Source organism: Siniperca chuatsi, linkage group LG12, assembly GCF_020085105.1.
Source record: "Siniperca chuatsi isolate FFG_IHB_CAS linkage group LG12, ASM2008510v1, whole genome shotgun sequence".
In the NCBI taxonomy this organism is placed as follows: Eukaryota; Metazoa; Chordata; class Actinopteri; order Centrarchiformes; family Sinipercidae; genus Siniperca; species Siniperca chuatsi.
This window is the reverse complement of record NC_058053.1, coordinates 27649888-27673350: the sequence shown is the minus strand read 5'-3', so window position 1 is coordinate 27673350 and position 23463 is coordinate 27649888. Positions and strand designations below refer to the sequence as shown.

Below are 23463 nucleotides of genomic sequence, written 5' to 3'. Positions count from 1 at the left end.
CCCCAGTTCAGAGAGGCGACTAACAGGGCGGGGGAGGGGGAGGGGTTATTGTATAAAGGGGCGTGTCTTACCTCTGGTACGCCAATCTTTCTGCAGGCGTCCAGGAAGTTCTCCACGTTTCTCCGACACTTTGCCATGCTGAGTTTGGGCTGGAAGCACGAAGTCACACAAAGACACATTCACACAAAAGCAACCGTTTTCTGAACTTTACCAGAGAAAAGCTGAGATCAGAAATAAAAACAGATGACATGAGCTCTGGACTGTTATATTTTATGCACTTAGGTTTCAGAGCGTCATGAATATTCATCTCAGGGGTCAAAGGTCAGGGCCGACGGTCTGAGACGTACCACGGCAGGCGAGGGAACGTGGATGCTGCCGACAGAGCGCGGCCGAATGTGATTTGCCAGATGGCAGAGCACGACGCCATCCATCAGAGACGAGCCGAGGTCTTCAGGAAGGACGACCTTCAGTCTGCTCTCGATGCTCTGAGGACAAAACGACGACACAAACAGGTGTGAGCACGTCAGTTAGTCCGCAAAATCTAAAGGATCGCTGTGTCACAGTTTTTTCCAGTTAGTACATAAAAGATTTTTACTGTTTTGTACTAACAGGAAAGTATGCGAGAGAAAAGTGTGACTTTGCCACAAGCAGTCCTCCATTTCCTTTGTGCGTTGCCTTGTGGGGACAAAAGTGTCCACACTCAAAAAACAGTCTGAATACTGACACTGAGTGTACTTAGTAGTGAACACACTACAGACTCAAAACCTGCTAACAATGTGTGTGTAGTACAGAACTGGGACACAGTTTCCCCACGTGTGATCATCGGCCCTGTTGGAGAGACACGTGGTGAATACTCGGTGGACAGAACTACAAAATGAAGACCCAGGTTGTTTAAAAACCCCACAGAATATTCCTTTAATCACACACTAATAATCAGTAAACAGAGGTAAGTGCGTCTCACGTCTCGCAGTTGCTCCATGAGCTCCAGTTCCTCTCGCAGCTGCTCCATCTTTCTTCTCATGGTGAACTGAGGATCGACAGACTCCAGACTCTTGTGGCTCCGCAGGAACACTACAACAAACACAACAACAACAACAAGACAGGCGGCGTTAGACTGAGACAGCAGCAACACAGCCAGGGTCCGTGCACATCTGAAGGGCCGCAGGAATAGCTCTAAAACACACAAAGATCAGGAAGATTTCCCCATCTCACACTGGAGCTGAGAAATCACGACTGCTTCAAGATCTTTCTGATGTGAGGAGCTCAGTTCGATTCGTCGCTAAGGACGTTCACATCAGAAAAGAGTCGGTTTAAATTACCGTACAGCTACGGAGATGATCCCGAGCACGAACGCACACAGACCTTTCTAAAATACTTGCTTGACTTCATATTCACAGTCAGAGAGTATTATAAACGTGGTTGATTCAAGCGGCAACCTCCGGGGCTGAGAAATGAAGCCAACGCGGAAAACGTCCCAAAAACTCTAGTTCCTCGAATGGCCACATGAGGCCGGCTCCCAAAGAGAGTCAGTCCCCACAGAGCCCCGTGTTAAAATGCCAACTTTACAGCAGAAATAAACACGTTTACAGCCTGGTTACAAAAGCGGGTCTGGTCCCTATAGCTAATTTCCCCCTTCATGACAGCTGTGAGGCGTTTGACCGGAGCCGCCCACTTTGAGCTTCACAATGGCTCTTCAGAAACCTACAGGTGACGTGACGGACACTACGTCCATGATTTATACAGTCTGTGGGTTGATCACAGTAAATAACCTTCAGTATCACCAGGCTGACTCCAGCGGTTTGTGGAAACATCACCTTTAAACAATGCAAACATATCTCCTAAAGCTGCAAAGTGGTTTATTTAAAGTGTTTAGTTACTGATATTTAAATTGACCATTAGCTAAGCCCCCTTAGTTACTGTTGCTACGCCTGTCAAGCTTTCCACTTTAGAAACTGCACATATGCAGTTTACAATGATAACGGTGGCAGATTTACCACTTTTCAAACCAATGGGTCCTTGATTCCAGACACACGGAGACAAAAGTGCTGCTGGCAGATGTAGCTAGCTAGCTAGCGCTAACTCCAGGGGTGTCGGCTGAAAGCTCTGTCCCTGGCTAAACTTTGTTTCATGCCGATGAAAATGAGAAACCTGCAAAATATGCATTTTATGTATTTACATACATGATGTAGCTAACCCTAGTATTATAGTCTAACACATCAGTCCTGTAATAAATCCTCCATGACGGTTAACGTTCAGTCTGTGTTGAAGCTGTTTCAGAGAGGAGCTGATTCAACCGTGGGATCATTTCGGAGGATGCAGTTTGTGCTGCTGCTGAACTGAAGTGCAGTATACAGAGGGGTGGTCCTGTTAGTTAGTCTTCCCTCGCTGATATAAATGTGGAGGAGCGAGAAGAGCTTCAGCGCGGCCTGCTGTAAGTCCACATCTGTACTCAGATGTTCAGTGACACAGAAAAAGACTTTCTGCCATAAAAGATGTAGAAAGCTTACGTAAGCGCAACATTCACACGCACTCATGCAGTCAGCGCTCTTTCAGCTCCGGCTTTGTCCCCGGAGCAGTCATGTGTGATAACGGCCTGCAGAGCAACACACAAATAATGGTTTTAATGGACAGTCAGAAGATTTTGTTCATAGAAATAATTAGATAACCCTTAATGAAACTGATGCACTCTAATACCGGCTCCCAAAATCTGTTTTAGTAAAAACAACCTAAGAACTACTGAACAAGACTATTAGACAGGGCCGGGCTAGCTGTTTCCCCCTGTTTCCAGTCTTAATGCTAAGCTAAGCTAACCGGCTGCTGGCTGTAGCTTCATATTTACTGTACAGACAGGAGAGTGAAAAGAAAGTGAATAAAATATCGACATGATACGAATCAGAACAAGAACTCGATGGGAACTGGACTGAATCAAGTCATCGGATTCAGTCAAATCTGAATAATAAAACAGGCTCAGAGAGAAGAGCAGCTTTTCTAAACAGCGTGTAGGAGGACAGAGTGAAACACGCTTGGCCTCTTCAACCAAAACACACACCCACACACACCCACACACAGCTGAAGGGTGAATCATTCAGCTCCTCAGTGTCCTATTTTCTACACATACATCTGCCTTTCACAGCTAAATTAGTTAGTGCGCATGCGCCAACGTGCGTGCTGCCTGTTGCCGTAGCGCCAAAGAGTTTCCCCTCGGGGGTCAATAAAGTGTTTCTGAGTCTGATAAATGAAGCTGAACACAGCTTGTATCTGTGTAGTTCCCCCGAGTGACCACAGGAGGGAGCTACAGGGTCTCTGCGGTGGGTTCGGTCGTGAAGAGCAGAGGACATGAAGTCTTCAAGCACTTAAAACTGCATTTTAACACTTTGAGCCGCTTTAGCCAACAATCCTCACGAAACTACAGACATCTTAAACAGCAAATATTCAATATTTCTATTAAGCAGGTAGCCAATAAAATAAATAATGACTTTATACAACTTGGGGTAAGAGTTATAAAACGTGGGCCTTGGTGTGATAACATGCACCACCGGGTGTTTTTTATCATCTCAGGTTCAGGAAGAGTGTTTTCAGGAGCGCGTCCTGTGAAGCGCCTCTTGAACGTCCAGAATAAAGAGCCAGTAATGAGTTGTTTGTTTGACTCTCAGATAATCCTGAGTGACGTGCAGTCTCTGTGGCGGACAGAGGGAAAGGGGAAGATAATGAAGGGCAAATAGTTTTCTCTCTCTAGTTTTATCTTCTAGGTCAAGTCATTTTACAAGCTGCTGAACGCTCTTCATCGTACTCCTCCTCTCTCTAAATGCCTCCCTGCCATCTGCTCGGTTTGAGCCTGCAGCTTCTTGTTTCTGTTTCTACTGCTCTGACAGGTTATTAAAAGCTTTTATGGGATATTTTTAAAACCCTGCACGGGGGCGTGTGGGTCTTTTTGTAAGTCTATTTCACAAATAAGCTATTCCTAGCTGGCTAAACGTAGGAACTTGCTCAAACAGTCCCGCCCTGAAAGACAGTGGCCAGGTCACCATGAACGCAAACAGAACCTCAGACAGTCTTTTACAAGATTAATCCCTCAGACAGGTCCACTCATCTTCTGCTGCCAACAAACATCAGCAGCAGCCAAAGAGCACAAACACAAAGCGTCACAATCAGACCAATTCTATACTACATGTACTACACAACGCTTTTCATAGTTCTCAGGAAGAGAAACTACAAGGAAATTCAGTTCTGTAAAGGTTTGGTCTTCAAAGGTTGCCATTAACATTCATGATCATCCTGCAGTGGTTCAGCAGCTTGTTAAAGAGAAACTGCACCCAGGCAAGTGAATCCACACCTCGTGCAGTACAGGGCAACGCTACATCACAGAAAAGTAAAAACCACACCTGCTCTGACACCTGACTGGCCTCTTCTGTGTAGCGAAGGCCACCGAGGCTCATGGGTATCATAGTCTTTAGAGTCATCCATCAGCCCAAAAGGACAGAAACCAGACCAAGAGTCTGCAGCCATGCTAGCAGCATGCTAACATGCTGATGTTTGCCATGTTTAGCATGTAAGCATGCTACCATTAAACCAATGTGCTGTACAAATTCAATTTTGACCTGATGAAGTCACCAAAGTTACTACAATTCACCCCGAGGGCAACGTCAATGTGTGTACTAAATTTCATTGCTCATTAAAACAATATTACACTCGAGGGTGAGCTTTAACGTCATTAATGGCACGAGAGCGCCTGGGTCGTCAGCACGTTAACGCTCACCCTCGAGTGTAATATTAAGATTATACAACAGTTACCAACTAAATAAAAGATATAAGTAAAATGTATTTTGAGTTATCGCCATTTCCCTAGAAACACATGGGGTCTGACTAATAAATGGAAAACAATCACATCAGAAGAATCCTACGTAATGAAATCTAGTTTACTACTCCAGCAAGCAGGCCGATTTCTTGTCCCTGTTGAGTCAAGAACACGTATTTTTAAGCTAGTAGCGAGTTTCCGTGTGATCCAGACATTTCCAATAACTCGAGCGTTGTAAAGTAAAAAATTTACTGAGAAAAGATAGATGTCATCATTTCCAAAATTCACGTTTTTATCTAACGAAATATTCCGCTTCAATCCGTGTCCGCTGGCGTTTAACCTTTCTAAAACAACAATTTCACTGCGGTCACAAAACCGTTTGCTCTCCGGCTCACTGCAAGCAAGGGAGGCAGCACCTGGCGGAGTCATACTCTCAGTGATGAGCAGGTGTGCGGTCAGGAACCAATCAGATTGCTTGGTCGGAACTACTTGGTGTATAATTCACAATAATACAGATGATGAGCTGAGCTCATCGTTATCTACCACAGCCATTTCCAGTCTCTTTGTTACCATGGCGACGGCTTGGGGCCACAGACGCTACCTTTACCTGTCCCTCTCCGGTACAGTTGACAGATAATGATCTCGGATCAGAGAGCTGATCTGGTGTTTGTTTCTGTTCTGAGATCTGTGAGATTTGAGTTTCTGTATAAATCTGCTGCCACTGCTGAGGTCACCGGATGAAACGTACGCGAGAATTAGAAATATTGAAGCGAATATACACAAATAAACGTAAAGAAAACAAAGAAAAACACCCTATAAAATAGTTTTACATTTGAACTATATTTAGTTTAATATAAACACAGCTGGCTGTCTTTTTCTGTCAGTTTCAAATTATTTCTGCACGTATGTATTTGCACAAATATTTACACAATTCAAGTATAGTGTCTTGTGTTGGCTATTGTAATGTATATAAAAGTATACAGCTTTTATTAATTTCTTTAATTATTAATTTTTATTTCATTTTAACTGTTTAGCCTGTTTTTTTGATATATACAGACGGGGGACAAATGAAAGGAAACACCTGAATGAAAGCGAGGAGAAACATTTGAAATGCAGCAGCTTGGGTGCAGCAGGGCTCACCGAGCGGTTTGGTGAGGGTGAACATGATGTCACCAGATCTCAACCCAGTTTCACAGCTGTGGACGGTTTTGGACCAACGTGTAAGACAGCGCTGTCCTCCACCACCTCCATCAGACCAGATATAACAGAAACCTTCAGCTTCAGATCTGTGCAGTGCCGTCTGTGACCGTCTCTGCTGCTGTCTGTCCTTTAGTTTGTGTTTCTCTCTACCTGCTGTACTCAGGTGAGACGACCTCATTAAATAAAGGTTGTATGTATAACTGAGGGAACTTCTTGTGGAGGAGGCGTCCCTCCCTCCAGCAGGGAGCACCGAAGCTGTTCTGGACGCTCGTGGTGTTTCCTCTGGTTTCCATCTGCAGGAACGGCGGACGAAGCGACGACCTGCTTCACACTCACACTTCTGTTTTCAGTTTCTGCTGTTGGCCGGAGCGACTGGAGTCGGCATCAACAGCGCCTCAGCAGTAGTTAGTTATTAAAGGGTCAATTCATCCAAATCACAAAAACAGATTTCCTCATGCCTACTGGCATTGAGCCATGCAGAAAGTTTCAGGGTTTTTTATGCTGCAAGGTTTGAAATCGCCACCTTGTCTGTATTTTGTTGCGCTAACCCGGGGCTCCATGTACCTTCTCTGTAGCAGGAACGGCACAGTTTATCAGCACCTCGCTCCACCAGCTAATGGATTAAAACATAATCATAATATTTGAGTTCCTGTTAACAGCCTGTCTACAGGGCTGAGAGGGTGGACCACCACACACACACACACACACAGGGTCAGGTTCCTGGTGATGTCACCCTCCCTGAGGCCTGAACCCATTATAGACCATTAGTCATAAATGTTATCACAATTACACCCAGAACTACTGATGTAGAAACAAACACTTCAGCGGGAGAACGTTTCTGTAAAACACTGGAAGGGAAAAATGTTCCTATCGCTGCAGCAGCAAACATCTCAGGCAGAGCGCAGAAACACTGGTCATCCCTTGACGACAGGACTCCTAGTCTGTCCTGAAATCTGTCCCGAAGTGCACAGACCAGTGCAAGACATCAACAGCAGACAGAGACGGAGATTATTTCTGTCCACTCTGTTCATACGACATCTCGCGCATCTGTCCGTCCTGGAAAAGAGAGTTCTCGTCTTCCTGAGGTTTCTTCCTTTTTACTTCCATAAATCTAAATCAAGGGCCTGAGGATGGAGGGTGTTGTGTGTTTGAGGCAAAATTGTGATTTGTGATTAAGGCTATAAAAAAAAAAATTGACATGACTTAATAGTGAAGTTTGTAGAAAGTGGCACATCCAGTCCTCTTTGTGTTGCAGAGCCAGTTTCACAGTATACAAAAATCAAATGATGATACAAAAATCTAATTTGTCCCATTGCAAGTTTGTCACTACAACGCTTTGACTGTAACTAAAAAACAAATGCTGCTTCACTGCCACCTAATTCACCATTGCCCGCTAGCTGTGGTGTGAACGGACTTCTAGTTCAATGAGCAGCTTGTCTTCTTTGCTTCCATCTTGTTTGATGGCCAAGTCACACAGCTCGGGAGGATTATTTTTGACCTCCACTCAGTGGACGCAACTCATAGCATCCTGGCCGGGTGGCTTTGTCACCTGTCAGGCTGCAGCGGGGGGCCAATGAGTGACAAGGGATCGTTATTCTTCTCCGCTCTAAGAGGTGTGTGTCAGATAACCTCGGGGGCAAAAGGTACAAATTCATATGAATAAAATTAAAAAATCAATAAAGGTTTACAGCCACACTAGCAGCCCTGCGAGGCCTCACACTAACATAGCACACACTATAATGAGTGATAGCAGGCTCTGTGCACAGATAGCGTTACTGTACGCTTCATGCTAACACATTAGCATACATTGTAGTGTTTGATTCAGACGTTAGCAATGAGCCTGCCATCAGAGGTTGAACTAATATGAAAATGAAACCAAGATTTAACATGCGGTGTCTGAAAGCGAACTGAAAGAGTCTCTGAAGGCCTGCGAGAGATTTGTTTAACATTCAGAAGTAATAGCTGAGTGTGTGAACAGTTTAACTGCTCGCAGCTCACAGTCGCTGTTAACTTCCTGCAACATATCAGAGCCTTTTATGGGCCAACCGACCGAAACACAGCATGCCTCGGGGAGAACACACACACACACACACACACACACACACACACACACACACACACACGGCTGTGATCCATCTAAAATCTTGGACTCCATTCCAGTGGAAGTGGGATACTCCTTTAGGGACCATTATCTAACACTTAAAATATAGGAGCTAAAAATACACACAAATTTGCACAGACAAAACCTAGACTCATTCATATTGCAGACGCTGCACGCACACACACACACACACACAATTGGAGAGACATCAGACGATCCTAATATGCCCTCTGCTGTCGCAGGTTGTCTGATAGTTTGACGTTTGTAGCTCACACCGGACAGACAGAGGAAGCAGTCAGGGTACGAACTAAAACTTCATCAAGTTCTCTCCAAAACAAAAGTGCACCAAAAAAAAAAAACAACTGCATTTTTAAGTCGTAAGTCATATTTCAGACGCGCGTGCTATTGAGCTGTTCATCACACATCCTGGGACTGTGTTCAAGACAGTTCAGTCTTTCGCTGTAAAAAAGAAAAAGCTGAGAAAACTCAAACTTCTATAAAACTTTTGTTGAAGCCACAGAAAAGTTTGTTGCTACAACTTTTTGTCCCTTAAATACTGATCATTTAAACATTTGAGCACTAACAAACTGTAATACGTATCCATGCCCAAGTATATAAATTGTTTTTTCCCCCTACAGTTTAGATCAATTCAGACCTTACAAGACTCATCTGACACATATCCTGCATTTAATCATTTCCTGCATCTTTATGCTCACACATTGCATTTGGGTGAGCTTCAGTGCCTGTGTGTGTGTGTGTGTGTGTGTGTGTGTGTGTGTGTGTGTGTTCATTACTATAGCAGAGTGGTCACACACACAGGCACTGAAGCTCACCAAAATGTGTGAGCATACAAAAAGCGAATCTAACCTACCATATGCATCTGCTCGTCCACAGCCACCACACTCACATGTGAACAGCTGGAGATGAAAGCAGCGTGTGGTGAAGCTCCTCTTTGATCAGTGTCTGCTCCTACCACACACACACACACACACACACACACACACACACACACACACACAGCAGTAATCTAAAACACCCTAACATGTGGTCTAAAGCAGCGAAAACACACAGTGGCTGTAGAGTCCAAATTAAATCAAACTTGTCGTCTTGTCAGTCCACATCAGAAGGAGGCGCTAGTTAGTCACCATGGGAACAGATGTGACTAAATGGCAAAAACACACGGTCTATATGAACAATATAGGAACATCAGACAGGAGTTAAAATGATAAAGTCCCTGAAATCATACAATTATAAAAGTAACTCTCAAATCTTAAAATAGTGACTTGTTGGAACTTTTTGAGGCTGAAACTGATATTTGAAAGTACAAAGTTTTAGAACAAACACGTAACATTAACAAACATTTTTGATAATGTTAATGAGTTTATCAAAGAACTGTGACATAAGATACGTCAGTGCTCTCTGGTGTAATGAAGACTCTGTTTCTGAATCACCTCAAACACACCTTTCACACATTTCTCTCCGTTACTGGCTGACATATACACCGATGCTGATGCGTCTATGATGAAGCTGAAATCGACCGATATTATCAGCCATGCCGCTGTATGAAGAAACCGAACATTTCCTGCTGCTGCAGCTTCACATTAAAAGCACTTAACTGGCGAAACAAGAGTTGACTTTTATTTTGAAGTAGTCACAGGAAATGCAACGCGTTTGTCAGTGAGATTGTCAATGACCGCTATCGTTCATCAAAAATGCGTCTCCAAAACAAGACAGCGGCCATTTTTTGACAGCGGCTCGGTTATAGATATTGCAGGGAGCGATGGGAGAGTCAGGATTAGATGAAGAGCTGCACCCCTTCAACTTCTCAGAGAGGTAACCGACTCCTTTCCCCGTGCCCTGCTGTTCGCCGACTCATGACGCCGTAGCTTCATATTTACCATCCAGACATGAGAGTGGGGTCAAACTCTCAAGAAAGCATATTTCCCAAAATGTCAAATTATCCCTTTAACTGGCTGCTAAGAAAACAACGGTTAAACAGAGAAAGAGAAAACAGAGCCGAGTGTGAAACAGGTGGAAAACTTTGATGGTCCAGGACACGAAACAATCAGAGATAAACTCTGAATTTAAAAACATCCCAAACTTTGTTTTGCTTTGAAGGTAAAGCCAAACCTTGTGGAGGAGTTTGAAAGAGAGACTGTCAGGAGACACCTGAGTCCAGGTGTGTGTGTAATCTGACTCTGCAGCCTTTGAGGCTGGTTAGCTTAAAGAGGCGGGACCTACCGCGGCTGTGAATGCCTCCGTCGTCGTGGCTACGAGGTGTGTCTCTATGGAAGGGTGAGGCCTGTGAGAGGAGGGAGGGGGCGAGACAGGAAGGAGGGGGCGAGCAGGGCAGCGAGGGTGGGGCTACAACCAGGAAGTGGGAGTGGTCAGAGACGCAGGAAGTGGGCGTGGCGAGTGTAGTGCAGGAAGGTGGGGCACCATGGTGAATTGAGTACAGCAAGGCAAAGTTCATTCCACGAAAACACCCCCCCGAAAACACCAATATCACCAGGAGAAAGGTCCGAAAAATTGATTGGCAGGAAATAAAAACAGGGAGATCAATGGGAGGCGGGTATTGATACAAGAGATATACATGCAGGCAGGTCATATTAGATGAGTTCATGATTTTAACATCAAAAGTCATGCAACCAGATCAGGGAGATGAAAGAGGGAGGCGGAAAAAACAGAAAAAACACGTATATCAAAAAAAGGAAAATGTGAAAAGGGGGGGATACCAAGAGATGACAACACAACACAGCACAAAAACAAAATAAAGATTAGTGGCATTTCACTTTACAGATCACCTGGACATGCTGTTAGCATCATGTTAGCTTCATTAGCAGTTAGCAACATTTCACACACTTTTAACAGTTAGCAAACAAAGGCTGGATGGTTGCTAGCTCTAAAAAAAAAAAAAAAAAAAAAGCATTGGACCGAAGTTTGCTATGATTCTACAAACACAGCAGACAAGCAGTGACCATGAAGCTGCATTTAACACGACTGCTGGTTCAAGTCGTGCTGATTTGGATTTAGTTAGCAGTGAGCAGATATTCTGCACTAACTCTGGGTTAGCTTGTGCTCAACTAGCGCTGATCCAGGACGGCCGTGCTCATATCACGGCCCTGGATCACCGTCACACGGAGGCACAAGCACAGTTATGTCAGGCCAGTGGTGGAGGGTAACTAAGTACATTTACTCAAGTAGTGTACTTAAGTACAATTTTGAATGCAGGACTTGATGTAACAGAGTATTTCTACATGTGGTATTGCTACTTTTACTTGAGTAAAAGATTAGAGAGTACTACTTCCACCACGGTGTCAGGCAGGTGTTTTGTCCATTAAAGCCCTAAAAACTTCTCAATAACATTAAATATTCATGACTAAACGAGCAGCAATCAAAGGGCGAGTTTTGAACAAACATCTTTACTTTCATTTCATTAAGAATTTAACAGTCCAAAACTCAGATAATCTGCTCATGGGTGTGGTTTGGTCAGATTTGATTGACAGTAACGTGGCAAAATGAGCGCTGTTATAAGCAATAACAACTCCACAACTGTCACTTTCATTCAGATGTTGCTAAACTCCGATTGGTGCACAAATCAGGTGAGTCCCGCCCACTTCAAACCAGTGAGAAGAGCTTAGACAATAATCCAATTTCTAATGTGAGATAATCAAAACTGTTCAAACTCCGGCAAATGATTTTGTGTTCATGTGGGACGACATCGCTGATTGAGTTAATATGTTAACAGGCTCTTTAAAGTCAATACAAATCGTGCAAAAAATCAAGAGATGGTGCAAGATTTCATCCTCACTCACCAACTGCAGTACAGCGAGAGGAAGAAATCCTGAGCCATCGCTGATTCTACATGGTTTGTTTTGAATTAATCGTGATTTCCTTACGCTCACCTTAAACTACACCACAAAAACTACAATCTGTGCATGAATACGGTTCGCAGTTTTCACAAATCTTAAACAGTTATCAGTGAGATCGTGCTGCTTGAATAAAGATGTCGATCAAAATCATGTCGTGATTTTTAAAAATGCCAGACTTCTGTCGGGTCATTTGGACAGGTACAGCAAGGCGCTGCCATGATTGGTGGTTCCAATCCAACCGGAGCTGCCCACGTCATATACTGTACTCATGATAATGTACATTCTTTGGAAAAACTGCAACAGTGTATTTTTGTGAGCAACCAACATATGAAGTACACATCAGCAAGAGCAAAAACTGTTTTCACAATCACACTGTTAAGAAAAACCAGTGAATCAATCTGCGGGTCAGATACCTGAGATACCTGACCCGCCCTCTTAGCCCAGATCCAACTCACCTGAACGGGGCTTCAGTCCAAACACCGGGCCGGAGAAGGACAGAGGTGCGCTGGCTGGAGATCTGTCATCTCGCTGCGGCAACAGAAATGGAAACAACGCGGTTTAGTTGTCAGTTTCATTAACAACAAGTGAAAGTATAATTCATTGAGCAGATGCTGGATATTGTCCTGTGCTTCATGTGGGAGATGCTTGCAAAGATGCACAGACTTACAAATGACTCCACAGAGAAATAAAGTACGTAGAAACACAAACGCTCCTGTGGTGAAGTTGAACGTTTCAACGGGAGCTCAGTGACCTAAAGTTAACCTTGGCTCAAAGACAGCAGCACTCCCCTCGATCCTCCCTTTAACCATGATTCAACTTATATATCCAGCAGAGGCAGAACGACACTAGACTCAGATTCAGTGTCAGCACTCTTTAAGAGACTCTAGACCCCTTCAATTTAACAGAATTTAAGAGGTATAGATTTTTGCAAAGACTGTGTGATCAAAGTCAATTAAAAAATGATCTAATGCCTTCACAGGGGCCATCTGCATCTGCACTTAAGTGGATCAGGGAAAACTAATGTTAATGCGGAATGATATTGGATTGGTAAGACCACACCTGGAGGTGGTCTGGCTGGCACTGATCTCAGCCAGGGGCTTGTAGCAAGTTCAACCTAGCCTGGCTCACTGAGACTAACACCGGTGGTCCTGGATAAATGGTTATCAAGTGGATCAGTTGCTAACTTGCGATTCAAATGCAGCTATAATCATCATTCTTATGTACAGTATTTGGTTTGGCGGTGAGCTGTGATGTTTACCGGCAGTGCAAAGGGTTGGTTTACAGGCTTATTTGCTTTCTTTACATGAGAAGGTCGATATCTATCTCATGTCTGTGCGTTAAGTACAGAGCTGGTTAGCCTAGCTTAGCATTAAGACTGGAGGCAGGGGGAAACAGCTAGCCTGGCTCTGTCCAAAGTTAAAACTTTAAAGTTCACTAATTAGCACAACGCAGTTTGTTTAATCTGTACACAAACAGAAATGTTACAACAACAATTTGTGGTTTTAGAAGGAGTTCTGTGCATTTCCCAAAATGCTGAACTATCCCTTCAGTGGTTTTATTTTTACTTATTAGTGCAGCATGAGGTTACGACTGAAAATACATTGTTTTCCAGGAAGTTACAGTGTTTGGAGGTGCAACACAAGACTACAAGACCGATAAAGTACAAAAAACTAAAATTCACAATTGGCATTAACTTAATAAAGTTCTTAAAACTGAAATCTTATTGTCAGACAGTGCTGGTTGCTTATGAAACAAACAGGACACAGAGACCCAAACTGATTGACATCACATATCAGCCACTTCTGCAAATGAACTCTTTACACACTTACATGCAAGACAGGAAACTTTCAATTCACCAGCCACCAGTTTATTAAAATCGACTTTATTCAAACAAATTAGTTGTTTCTCAAGAACTCAGAGTGACTGGTGAAACATTTGGACTGATGTATAGCGATAACTAAATGTACAGGAATATATTCCCACCCTGTTCACATGCGTAACCTGTTGCCAGATGAAACGTGACACATGTGAAAGCTCAGTGTGGTTTAATCGCCAAATAACATACAGCAAACAGACACACAAGTAAAGGACTGTCAGTTTACTGGGAAACACGACTGAGGGCAGTTGAGGGCTGAGGGGCGGGACAGAGCCTACATCCAGCGGTTTGGTGCTAGGTTTACCTTGATTGACATATGCCATTCATACTCCCGGCATGCAAGCTGGGCCTCAAACCTGGCCTTCTCTAGAATCATCTGTCTCTTCTTCTGGAACTCATAGCCACCTTCCTCCATGTGCTGCTACAGAACGCATCAAACGTTTAGGCTTTAAATTACCTTAAAGCTTTGCTATTACTTACATACTTATAGGCTGTATATTTCCAAGGACAGAGACACAAAATAGTTTAGGACCTACTGGATCTCCATCACGTGAGGATACTTATCAAGGAAAGTGTATTTAAGTTTACTGCAGCTACTAGATTTAAAGCCACTATGTGCAGGTGTCAAAATGTCAAACTTTGGCGCCACCCCACCAGTGGTAGTATCAAAAAAGACAGACAGAAATGACTGCAAATGCTTTTTTTGTATCATGTATTGAATACATTTGGGTTTGTTGACTGTTGACCCGGAAAATGTAACAGTTTGAGGATCCCTTTGGGTTCTGCTAAATCGTGACGGGCATTTGTCATTTTTTTGAAAGTTTATAGATAGAAATAATCCAATGATTAATTGAAGGAAGGTTATTTGATATTGAATAATAATTAGTTGTGGCTAATGTTCGAGGCATCGATGTGCCATTTTATGGTTAGGCTACATCTGCACGACACGACAAACCCCCAGAAACATTACATTTATCGTTACTGACCACATTTGTCATTGGACACAAACTGTAGACAACATCTGCCACATCATCAAAGACAGATGTAATGAAGACTTTTTACTTCAAAAAGAATTCACTTCTCAGCTCTTGTTTTTTCAGCAGAACTTTGCTGTCACATACGGTCATTACAGGTTCTCCAGAAAATGATCCGAGTTCTGTGATCTTTGATTTACCTCCTTACTGTTGTTTTTCTGTAAATTATTAATCTAGAAACTCGAGTTTACACCAAACTCACTGGAAGTCTCTCCAGATAAAAGCACCACCCTAACGACTGAAGTTCAATATAAAGTAAGTGCTGTCACATTACAATATGGTGTCAACTACCATCACGTATGCTGATGACATCATGTTGTTCTGTGCTGAATCTTGAGTCAAAGTAAGATAAGTATTCTGCATACTGTACCTTCGGTGTGGTGACGCCATCATCACTGTCCTGCCCACTGGAGAGAGAGAAGGAAAGAAAAAGGAAACATGAGATTAACTTTGCAGACACAGCAGCAGTGACAACACACTGACCATTAACCTACATGCAGACATAGGCAAAAACACAACCACAAGTAAAAATGTTCAACCATCATTGAATTTCACTTGCAGCCGCCATCAGCAATGCAAGTAAAATGGCTGAACTCCACAAGACAAAGCTGTACGCTGTTTTAAAAAAAAAAATCTCAAATGGGAGTCAATGATAGGGGATTCCAGGGTTGAATACTGGGAATTGAGATCCTGGTATTTCCTGAAAAAGTTAGACAAAAGATACCAAAGAAAAACGATGCATGCTGTTTTCAACATTCATCCTCATCCAAGTGTTTGTTGTCAGTTTAACCTGTGGTTAGGTGAGCCTGAAACATCAGCACTGTTACTATAGTTACATCCAGTTCAACACACCTGAGTTAGAACAGTGGTTAAACTGAAAACACTTTTGAGGTGTCCTGATATACAATTTTACCAGATGCCTGACAGCCAAACAGAAATGAGTATTTTCCATGGCCATGGTATGAAATCATTTCACACACGGTAAAGCTCAGACTCTCACACAGACACAAAGTCTTACTTGAGTGACTCTTCCACTGTGACCATCTCCACCGGGTAGAGCTGGACTCCAGACAGATCGTCCTGCTCCGTGTTCACTCTGATATGTCGAAGAAATACGTTATTAATTAGATTCATTTGATTTAAAGAGATTTAAAACCCCTTCCCCATGATTGTCTACAGTTCTAGTGCGACTGGTGCCAGTGAACATACAAAAACTCAAGGTTTCCAACTTCAGGGTCATTTGACAAAGGGGGTCAAAGTGAGATTTGGAAGGGAAATTATGTGTTCGATCATGTGTGTTATCTTAAAACCTGATCCAGAACCGGATTTCTTAACAATGGCATTTTTCTTTTTTTTAATTAACTGCTGCACTTGAAGGAAAACCAGCTGGCATGTTTAACGTGACGGCCAAGCACCATGTGCATGCACAACAAGTTGTAAACATTTTGTGTTGTTAAAATAAGGTGGAAGTCATGGGCTCATTATTTACACTGTTATGTTTTAAAGCACTGGGAACTGAATATGAATTATTTTGAATATCAATATACAATCATTTTAATTTTAAATATTATTTTGCTTCTATTACTAGTTTTAGTGTTAAGAAAACTTAATTGTTGCATGAGACATGAAATAGAAAACATAAAAAGGTAGTGAAAAGTTTTAATACTCAGCAAAGTAAAGTGTGGGGAAAAAGCACAGTTTTGGTCTCATATTGGCACCCAGCTCTAACTAAACTCCACTCTGTGATGTTCCACTCAGGTGTTGTGCTGGCTCTCACCTGCTGGGGTCCTGCAGCAGCTCCACAGCCTCCTTCAGCTGGTTGATCATGTCAATATGGAGCTCTGTGCCCCCTGTGACCTTTGACCTGTGACCCCAAAGACACAAGTAACGAGTAACGTAAATATCTTGCAATCACAGTGGCGGCCATTGTGCCACTCAACCATCATGAAGTCATGTTTAGTTTAGTTCATGTCCTGAACTAAACAATCAACTGATAAACACATGGGAATCAGTAGTGATGCAATATTAAAATATACAACAGTAAATACAGATGAATACCAATTTAACTTGTTTAAAAAGGCTGACACTGTATTCTTGTACCTTTCTGTTCTCTGCCTTTTTTTGTTTCCTCTTTGTATTTATTTGGATTAATTTATTGTTCTATTGTAATGTCTCACAACTGTGGCAAAAATAATAAAAATCAATATAAGACGGTGTAGTCCCTCATTCGTCCAGGAGGTTTCAGTCGTAGTCACCTGGATTTGATTCTGAAAACAGTGTCTTTTTTACAATAAAAATCAATCCCCAATCAATCCCCAAAAAAACAAAACCGGAGATAGAAACAAGTAGAAAAATAGAGACAGATGAACTTACATTTGTTGTGTTGGCCAGAGTGAGTCTTCCTCTATCCTGAGGGGCTCGTCAAAGTCTGCTGCTGTCCGGCCCTGCACACACACACACACACACACATCAGCACCAGCCGTCACATGATCCACAGACTCGCTCAGCCATTGGCCAAAATTCAGAGACGTTACCACCATCCCCTGGTACACAAACTCAACAATAAGGACACTGTCTCAAACTCTTTCTGTCCTTAAGCAGTTCCTTCGCTCCTCCACTCTCTCCTTGTTCCTCACACTGCGATGAAAGGGTTAACTGGGATAACGCTCGACCACTTTTTGCTATCACTTCTCTTTCAAACCAAATCCTTATTTTGCCTGAGACCTCTAAGGATCATCTAAACGTGAGTGAAAATTAACAAACATAACTTTATGAAAAATGAGTTCAGATCATTTCTGAGATGTGGGAGCACGGTCACATGACACGGGTCGAGGCACTCAAGCAGCCAGACGATCGGACAAACCGACAGATTATCTAAACCACTTTATTTGGAGGTCGAACTGAAAGCGAGCGCTCTGTCGGTAACAATCCCTCACTGCACAGGAACACTGAGTGCACACAGCTACGGCAAGCACAGTAGGTCAAAGTACACTGTGATGGATGTTTGGGTATAATATTACCCTTCACCTTCGTTTGTCTAATCTGGAGGTTTGTTTCCAACCTCTCCAGCTGCCTGACTGCTGCGTGCTTCTTGACCCAAGGTTTGGTTAGGTTTAGGGAAAGGTCACCATTGGGGTTAAAATAAGGACTTTGTTAAGGTTAGGAAAACATTCTGGTTAAAATTCCTACTTCGTTAAGGTCAGGGGACCTTCGTCGTCATGGTTAAGGTTAGGAAACGAACGCGGTCGTGGTTGGAAGAAACCAACGCTACTTGTCGGCAGGAAACAGGAAACGAACAGTGATCTCCCGTGTTATAATCCGACATTTTGTTGGCCCATTTGTGGCTCTAATATAACATCACACTACTTCCTCCTTTGCTCCCAACAGACAAGAGTCAAACTTACTCCTTCTGCTGGAGGACTCTGTCACTTGAACGTAAACAGATGTCGTTTTGGGGCTTTTGCTGAAACGACTGATGCTGCACTTTGGTATGAAGCATAAAGGTTCAGAATTTCAATACCCAGCTGTACCGAATGAGTCTACAGCAACAGGCTCCTCAGCTCTTTGTGTCGTCCACTTGTTGTATTTTAGTCCTTATTTGGTCACAGCGGAGTCTCCTCAGTGAGTCACAGGCTCACTGTGACGTAAGCCTCTAAAACAGGACAGTCCTCCAACTGCTGGGCCTTTCATGACACATCAACCAACAACCTTCAACTCTAAACGTAAATCAGATGATTACAAAACACAAAGGGACAGTTTAGGCTCCATTAAAACAAGCCGCAGACTTCAGTTCTACGTAACTAGACTTCACTCTGCGTGTGGAATTATTCATGACGAGGATCATTTACTGCATCCGTCTTTAATAATGAACTGACTGAAACACTCGGAGAGGAGGAGAAGCGCTACAACATGAAGTCTTGCCTTGATGTAGTTGACAAAGCGAGTGCTGAGAGCAGAGTCTCTGTAGCTGAACTGGTCCCTCAGGGCTTCCGTAGGGCTCTCCTCAATCAGACGGACTGAGTCGGAGTTTGGGTCTGCTGGAATGAAGGAAATGTGAAACGTGTTAGGCTCTGGACTCATTGTCACCCCTGTACTTTCTCCTAACAGACTGATTTGTTCAAATCAAAGCAAATAAATGTTTCTGTAGCTACGACTGTCTGTTTCAGCTTTTAGAAGGACCGATAAGAGAAAGTGAGACGGGACTTCAGCTCTGTATTTCCACTCACGAACCACTGTCAAACAGCTATTTAAGATCCTATATAAAGGGTTTGTTTTTGCTGTGTGTAGAATTTATGTTTGAGGTTTTGGTTCTTACAATAAAACCCCCAAAATAAATCAAATCCGCATTCATTTCTATTTGACAAAATCTGGGTAAAAACCTGCAGTTGTAGTTTTCATATTGTTTAACTATTCTACTATTTCAGTGTTTTATTTTTTATTACTTTAAAGCCCCCCTCGACTCAAAAATGGGTTTTTCTTCTCGTTACTTACAGTCTGCTTCACGGTGCAGAAAGACGTACGTGAAGACGGAGGAGGAGGAGATGGAATTTTAAGAACTTTTAACAAGGCGATTTAATTTTTTTGTAGAAAAATCAAATCAGACAAAAATATTCAAAGCAAAGTACTTTCATATGCGTTCAAACTTGTCTGGAGAGGACCTTTAAGGGACTCTGCTGCACCATCAGCCACTTATTGGGGTTCCCCCCCCACTTCTTTCTTTACTGAAACATATTCTCAGTACTCTCACCACAGGAGGACCTCGCTGTAAACCGGAGAGATCAGTGTCTTCTTGAAGGACACAAAACAACTCCTGGATGTGTGGGCAAATAAAACCTTTAAACCTGCTAATTTTTTTTAATTTGTGTATATTCTGGTGAAACGCTGACAAGCCTTGCCTTGCTATAATGTTGAGAGATCGTAAGAATAATAAGCCAGACAGCCTCTTGTCGCTCAGCTCAGTAAATGTGACCCTCCATCAGCTCTGACCTGATTGAGGCTGATTGAAGTCTATTTAAACTGTGTGTCTGGGGAGCTGCTGCTTCTCTAATAGAGTCCAACAGCCCAGATCCGCAGACACACTGTTATGGCTGTCAGCGAAGAGAAGCTACACCGTCAGAAGTACACAATCGTTCCCGTTTCAGTCTAACAGGTCGATAAATCTGAGAGCTGGCCAATTCATTGAAAAGTAACCGACGTTCTGACTCTTTAAGCGACCTAATTTCAGTCACGTCGGCGTGTTCGATAAGTTCAGGCTGCTGCCGACGCCTTCAGAGTATTCCAACATCAGAGACAGCTGCGCGGGTTCATTTCGTAAGTAGAGTGGACATTGTTCCACCTGGTGGTCTGCAGCGATGTTATTGACCCTGCGTGTCCACTCTAACTCAGACGGACTCAAATGTTGCTGCTGGAGTCGGGTCCAGATGATAATACTGTCGGACAGTAACGGACGAGAGCGTGAGTGTGTGTGTGTGTGTGTGTGTGTGTGTGTGGTCAGGCAGGTGTGATGGCCGTCGTGCTGAAGTCAGGTTAGCTGGAAGCCGTGAACGTAACAGTCAATGTTCAGTTTGAGCTACAGTTTGTCAGAAGATAAGTGCTACGAGAACCGAGCAGAGCTCCCAGGGTCAGCAGCTGGGTGTAGTGAGGGGTTTCGCCCACAGTTATAATAACCTGGCCCTGGAGCTGTAAAGAAGTCTCGTTTCAGATGCATCACTCTATTACACGAGCATAAAATAACGTTACTATACTGATGGAGTGATAAGAGATGTCATAAAAGTCTTATTCCTCTTTATCCTCAGCTCGATATGACTCAATTTGATAGTTGCAATAGACGTTAAACACACAAACAAATACCTAAAAGTGCTCTGAACTACTGAATATGTCAGGGCAGATAATCTTCCACACGGGTGTATTTCATAAGATATTGTTTATTAATCTTTACAATGCCAGCGTCTGCAGTGAGAAAGACAGATGACAGAAAGTAATCAACTATTTATCATTTAAGATGATGACTTTTTATTTCACTGTAAGTTGAATCGAACTGAATCGCTGGTCAAAGACGTCCCACATGTTCAGTTTGTCTTGTTTGTGGAATTTAAAGTGAAAAGACATCAGTGTTTTTAATCACCACCACGTCCAGCTGTGTGTGCGTGCATGTGTGTGTGCGTGTGTGTGTGCGTGTGTGTGTGCGTGTGTGTGTGTGTGAGCGTGCGTGTGTGTGCGTGCGTGTACCTGTCAGGGAGCTGAGGTGTTCACTCGAGTCGTCTTTACTGATTCCCTCCTCCTCCGTGATGTGGCTCATCGGTACGTTGAGACTCAGACTGTCTTCATCTGACGGCTGCAACAAACAAACAGCAACAATAAACCGGTTTAGAGCCGAAACAATTCATTGATTAGCCAATCAACGGAAAATTAAAGAATCGATTAATCATTTTAACAACATTTAAAGACGTCACCTTGGGCTCTGGGAAACTGTGATGGGCATTTTCCACATTTTATATCTTAAACTGTTCTTCAAAGAATTATTGACGGATTAGTCAATTATGAAAATAATCATTAGCCGCAGCTCTAATTAGATACTACTTATGTAAAATGTATGAAATTCGATTCAGTGAAGAAACAGATACGGTATGAATACCAAAAGGAGAATGAAAATGAGACCTTTGACCCGCAGATCACCTGATGGGACGCCGCATCAGTTTTCTCTCAGAGCTTCTGTTTGCAGTCGGACTCGATGGGAAAGTTATTAGCAATTTCATGTGAAGTTTACTTTTCAAACTGTTATTTTATAATTAATGTTGCTGTCATGTTTAATAACAATGGTTGTTCAGCTGTAAAACGTTATGCCCCGTTCCTGAAAACACACTTTAAAAGTGTTTTGTAACGCGTGTGTGACTGCAACTAACGATTCTTTTCGTTATCAAATAATCTGCAGGTTCATTTCTCGATCAATCGTTTTGTCAGAAAGTAATGAAAAATACCTGCTATAATTTCCCACAGCACAAAGAGTCCAAGATATTCAGTTTCATCACATGTGAGCAGTTAGAACCAGAACATGTTTGCAGAGTTATGATTGAAAAATGGCTGCAGATTAATTGGATATCGATCAACTAATTGATTAATGAACTAATTGTTGCAGCTCTAATAACACGTGTTTGCTAAAAAACAACCCTCTCTAATAACTGACATCAGTATCAGCCTCCAAACCTTCGGTTCAGCTCTTTGATGAGATGGAATAAATGACGTGATACATGTGAAAGAAAAATGAGCTTCTCTTCTGCATCATTTCACTTAAGAAATAACATCATTTTCATTCAAAATGTTCTGTTAACAGCAACAATACGGTTAATAATTTATTTACAGTGTGTTGATTTACATGAAACCGTTTGCTGAACATTTGCTGATTTAAATCAGTAGCTTTTACAAATATATGACTCAAACACAGTACAGAAGAATTTAAAGTCAGTTCTCCTTTGCAGATAGAGGTCACTCTGTTAAAACACTAACATAATCCAGCTTTAACGTCACTGCACTGAGAAGGTGGAGTCCTCCGTGTATCGGTAATGATGGACTACATATGAACATATGTTAAAAGAGTGACACACATAAAAAAAAGCTGACAAGAAAACAAGCGAAACATTTTCTACAGGTGAAGCACTCGACATCGTATCTGTAACACACACAGTATACTGTATATGCAACACACAGCTACGAGAGGGTGATGTAGACACCCTCATTAAAACACACACACACACACACACACAGCATATAGAGGCAATTACACAAAGTCTCACACACACACACACACACTCTCAGTACCTCAGTAGCAGACAGTCTCTTGTCTCCGTTGTCGCTGCCGACTCCTGAGTCGCTGTCTTGCTTCTTCTGCTGCTCCATGTCCTCCACACTGCAGACACACAACACAGGTCACACACCTAACACACACACACACAGGAGTGTGAGTGTGTGTGTGTGTGTGTGTGTGTGGGCGAGCTAAAGAGCAAGTAAGCCACAGTCAAACAGAGAGAGAGAGAGAGAGAGCACAGCCTCCATCTCTAACCCCCTCTGTCAGGCTGTGTTCACACTGCTGTGGAAATTCAGATTTTCAGCTCAGATTTTTAAACGCTGACGGTTCGCATTATGTTTTTCAGTAGCTCCGCTCTGAACAGCTCATCTCTCTGCCCACAGAAGACATACGGGGTTTAAATTTGCTCATAAAAACAACCTGAGGGGAGAAGAAAAAACTCAAAATATCTCAAAAACGTTTTCACACTTAGCTGAGGTGGAAAAGTTGGTGTATCGATAAAAACAAAACGCGGCAAAGTGCCGTGGGAACAGACTGAGTGAATAACTGCTGACGTCATGAAGAGCTGAGAGCGTCAGCTGTGTGTGGAGCGATGAGGAGGCTGGAGCCTTCCTCACATGAACACATGAAACCAACAGAAACGTCACGTTTCCATCGTCTGAGCTTTTGATGACGTCGTCTCGCTGCGTCCTCTTCTTCTGCGACGCTTTAACGGCAGCGGCTGGGGGATCGGCTCCACCAGCTGTTCACCTCCGTCAGCCAATCAGCTCGTGTTCTCACAACA

At 42.9% G+C, this 23463-nt stretch overlaps 1 protein-coding gene across 6 annotated transcripts in view; it reads right to left on the bottom strand.

Moving 5' to 3' along the window:
* lrch1 (leucine-rich repeats and calponin homology (CH) domain containing 1) overlaps nt 1-23463 on the bottom strand; it is a 101331-nt gene that overhangs the window by 13565 nt on the left and 64303 nt on the right. For 3 of the 6 annotated variants that reach the window (XM_044215928.1, XM_044215932.1, XM_044215931.1), the window contains exons 7-18: nt 22694-22781; nt 21107-21212; nt 18800-18915; nt 17252-17322; nt 16656-16742; nt 15897-15974; nt 15249-15285; nt 12424-12496; nt 10338-10460; nt 962-1071; nt 348-485; nt 72-149 (exon numbers count right to left, since the gene is read on the bottom strand). In XM_044215928.1, coding sequence (XP_044071863.1) covers nt 72-149; nt 348-485; nt 962-1071; nt 10338-10460; nt 12424-12496; nt 15249-15285; nt 15897-15974; nt 16656-16742; nt 17252-17322; nt 18800-18915; nt 21107-21212; nt 22694-22781 — 1105 coding nt within the window. The remainder of the gene's footprint in view (nt 1-71; nt 150-347; nt 486-961; nt 1072-10337; nt 10461-12423; nt 12497-15248; nt 15286-15896; nt 15975-16655; nt 16743-17251; nt 17323-18799; nt 18916-21106; nt 21213-22693; nt 22782-23463) is intronic. The other 3 variants (XM_044215930.1, XM_044215933.1, XM_044215929.1) reach the window with 2 other exon arrangements.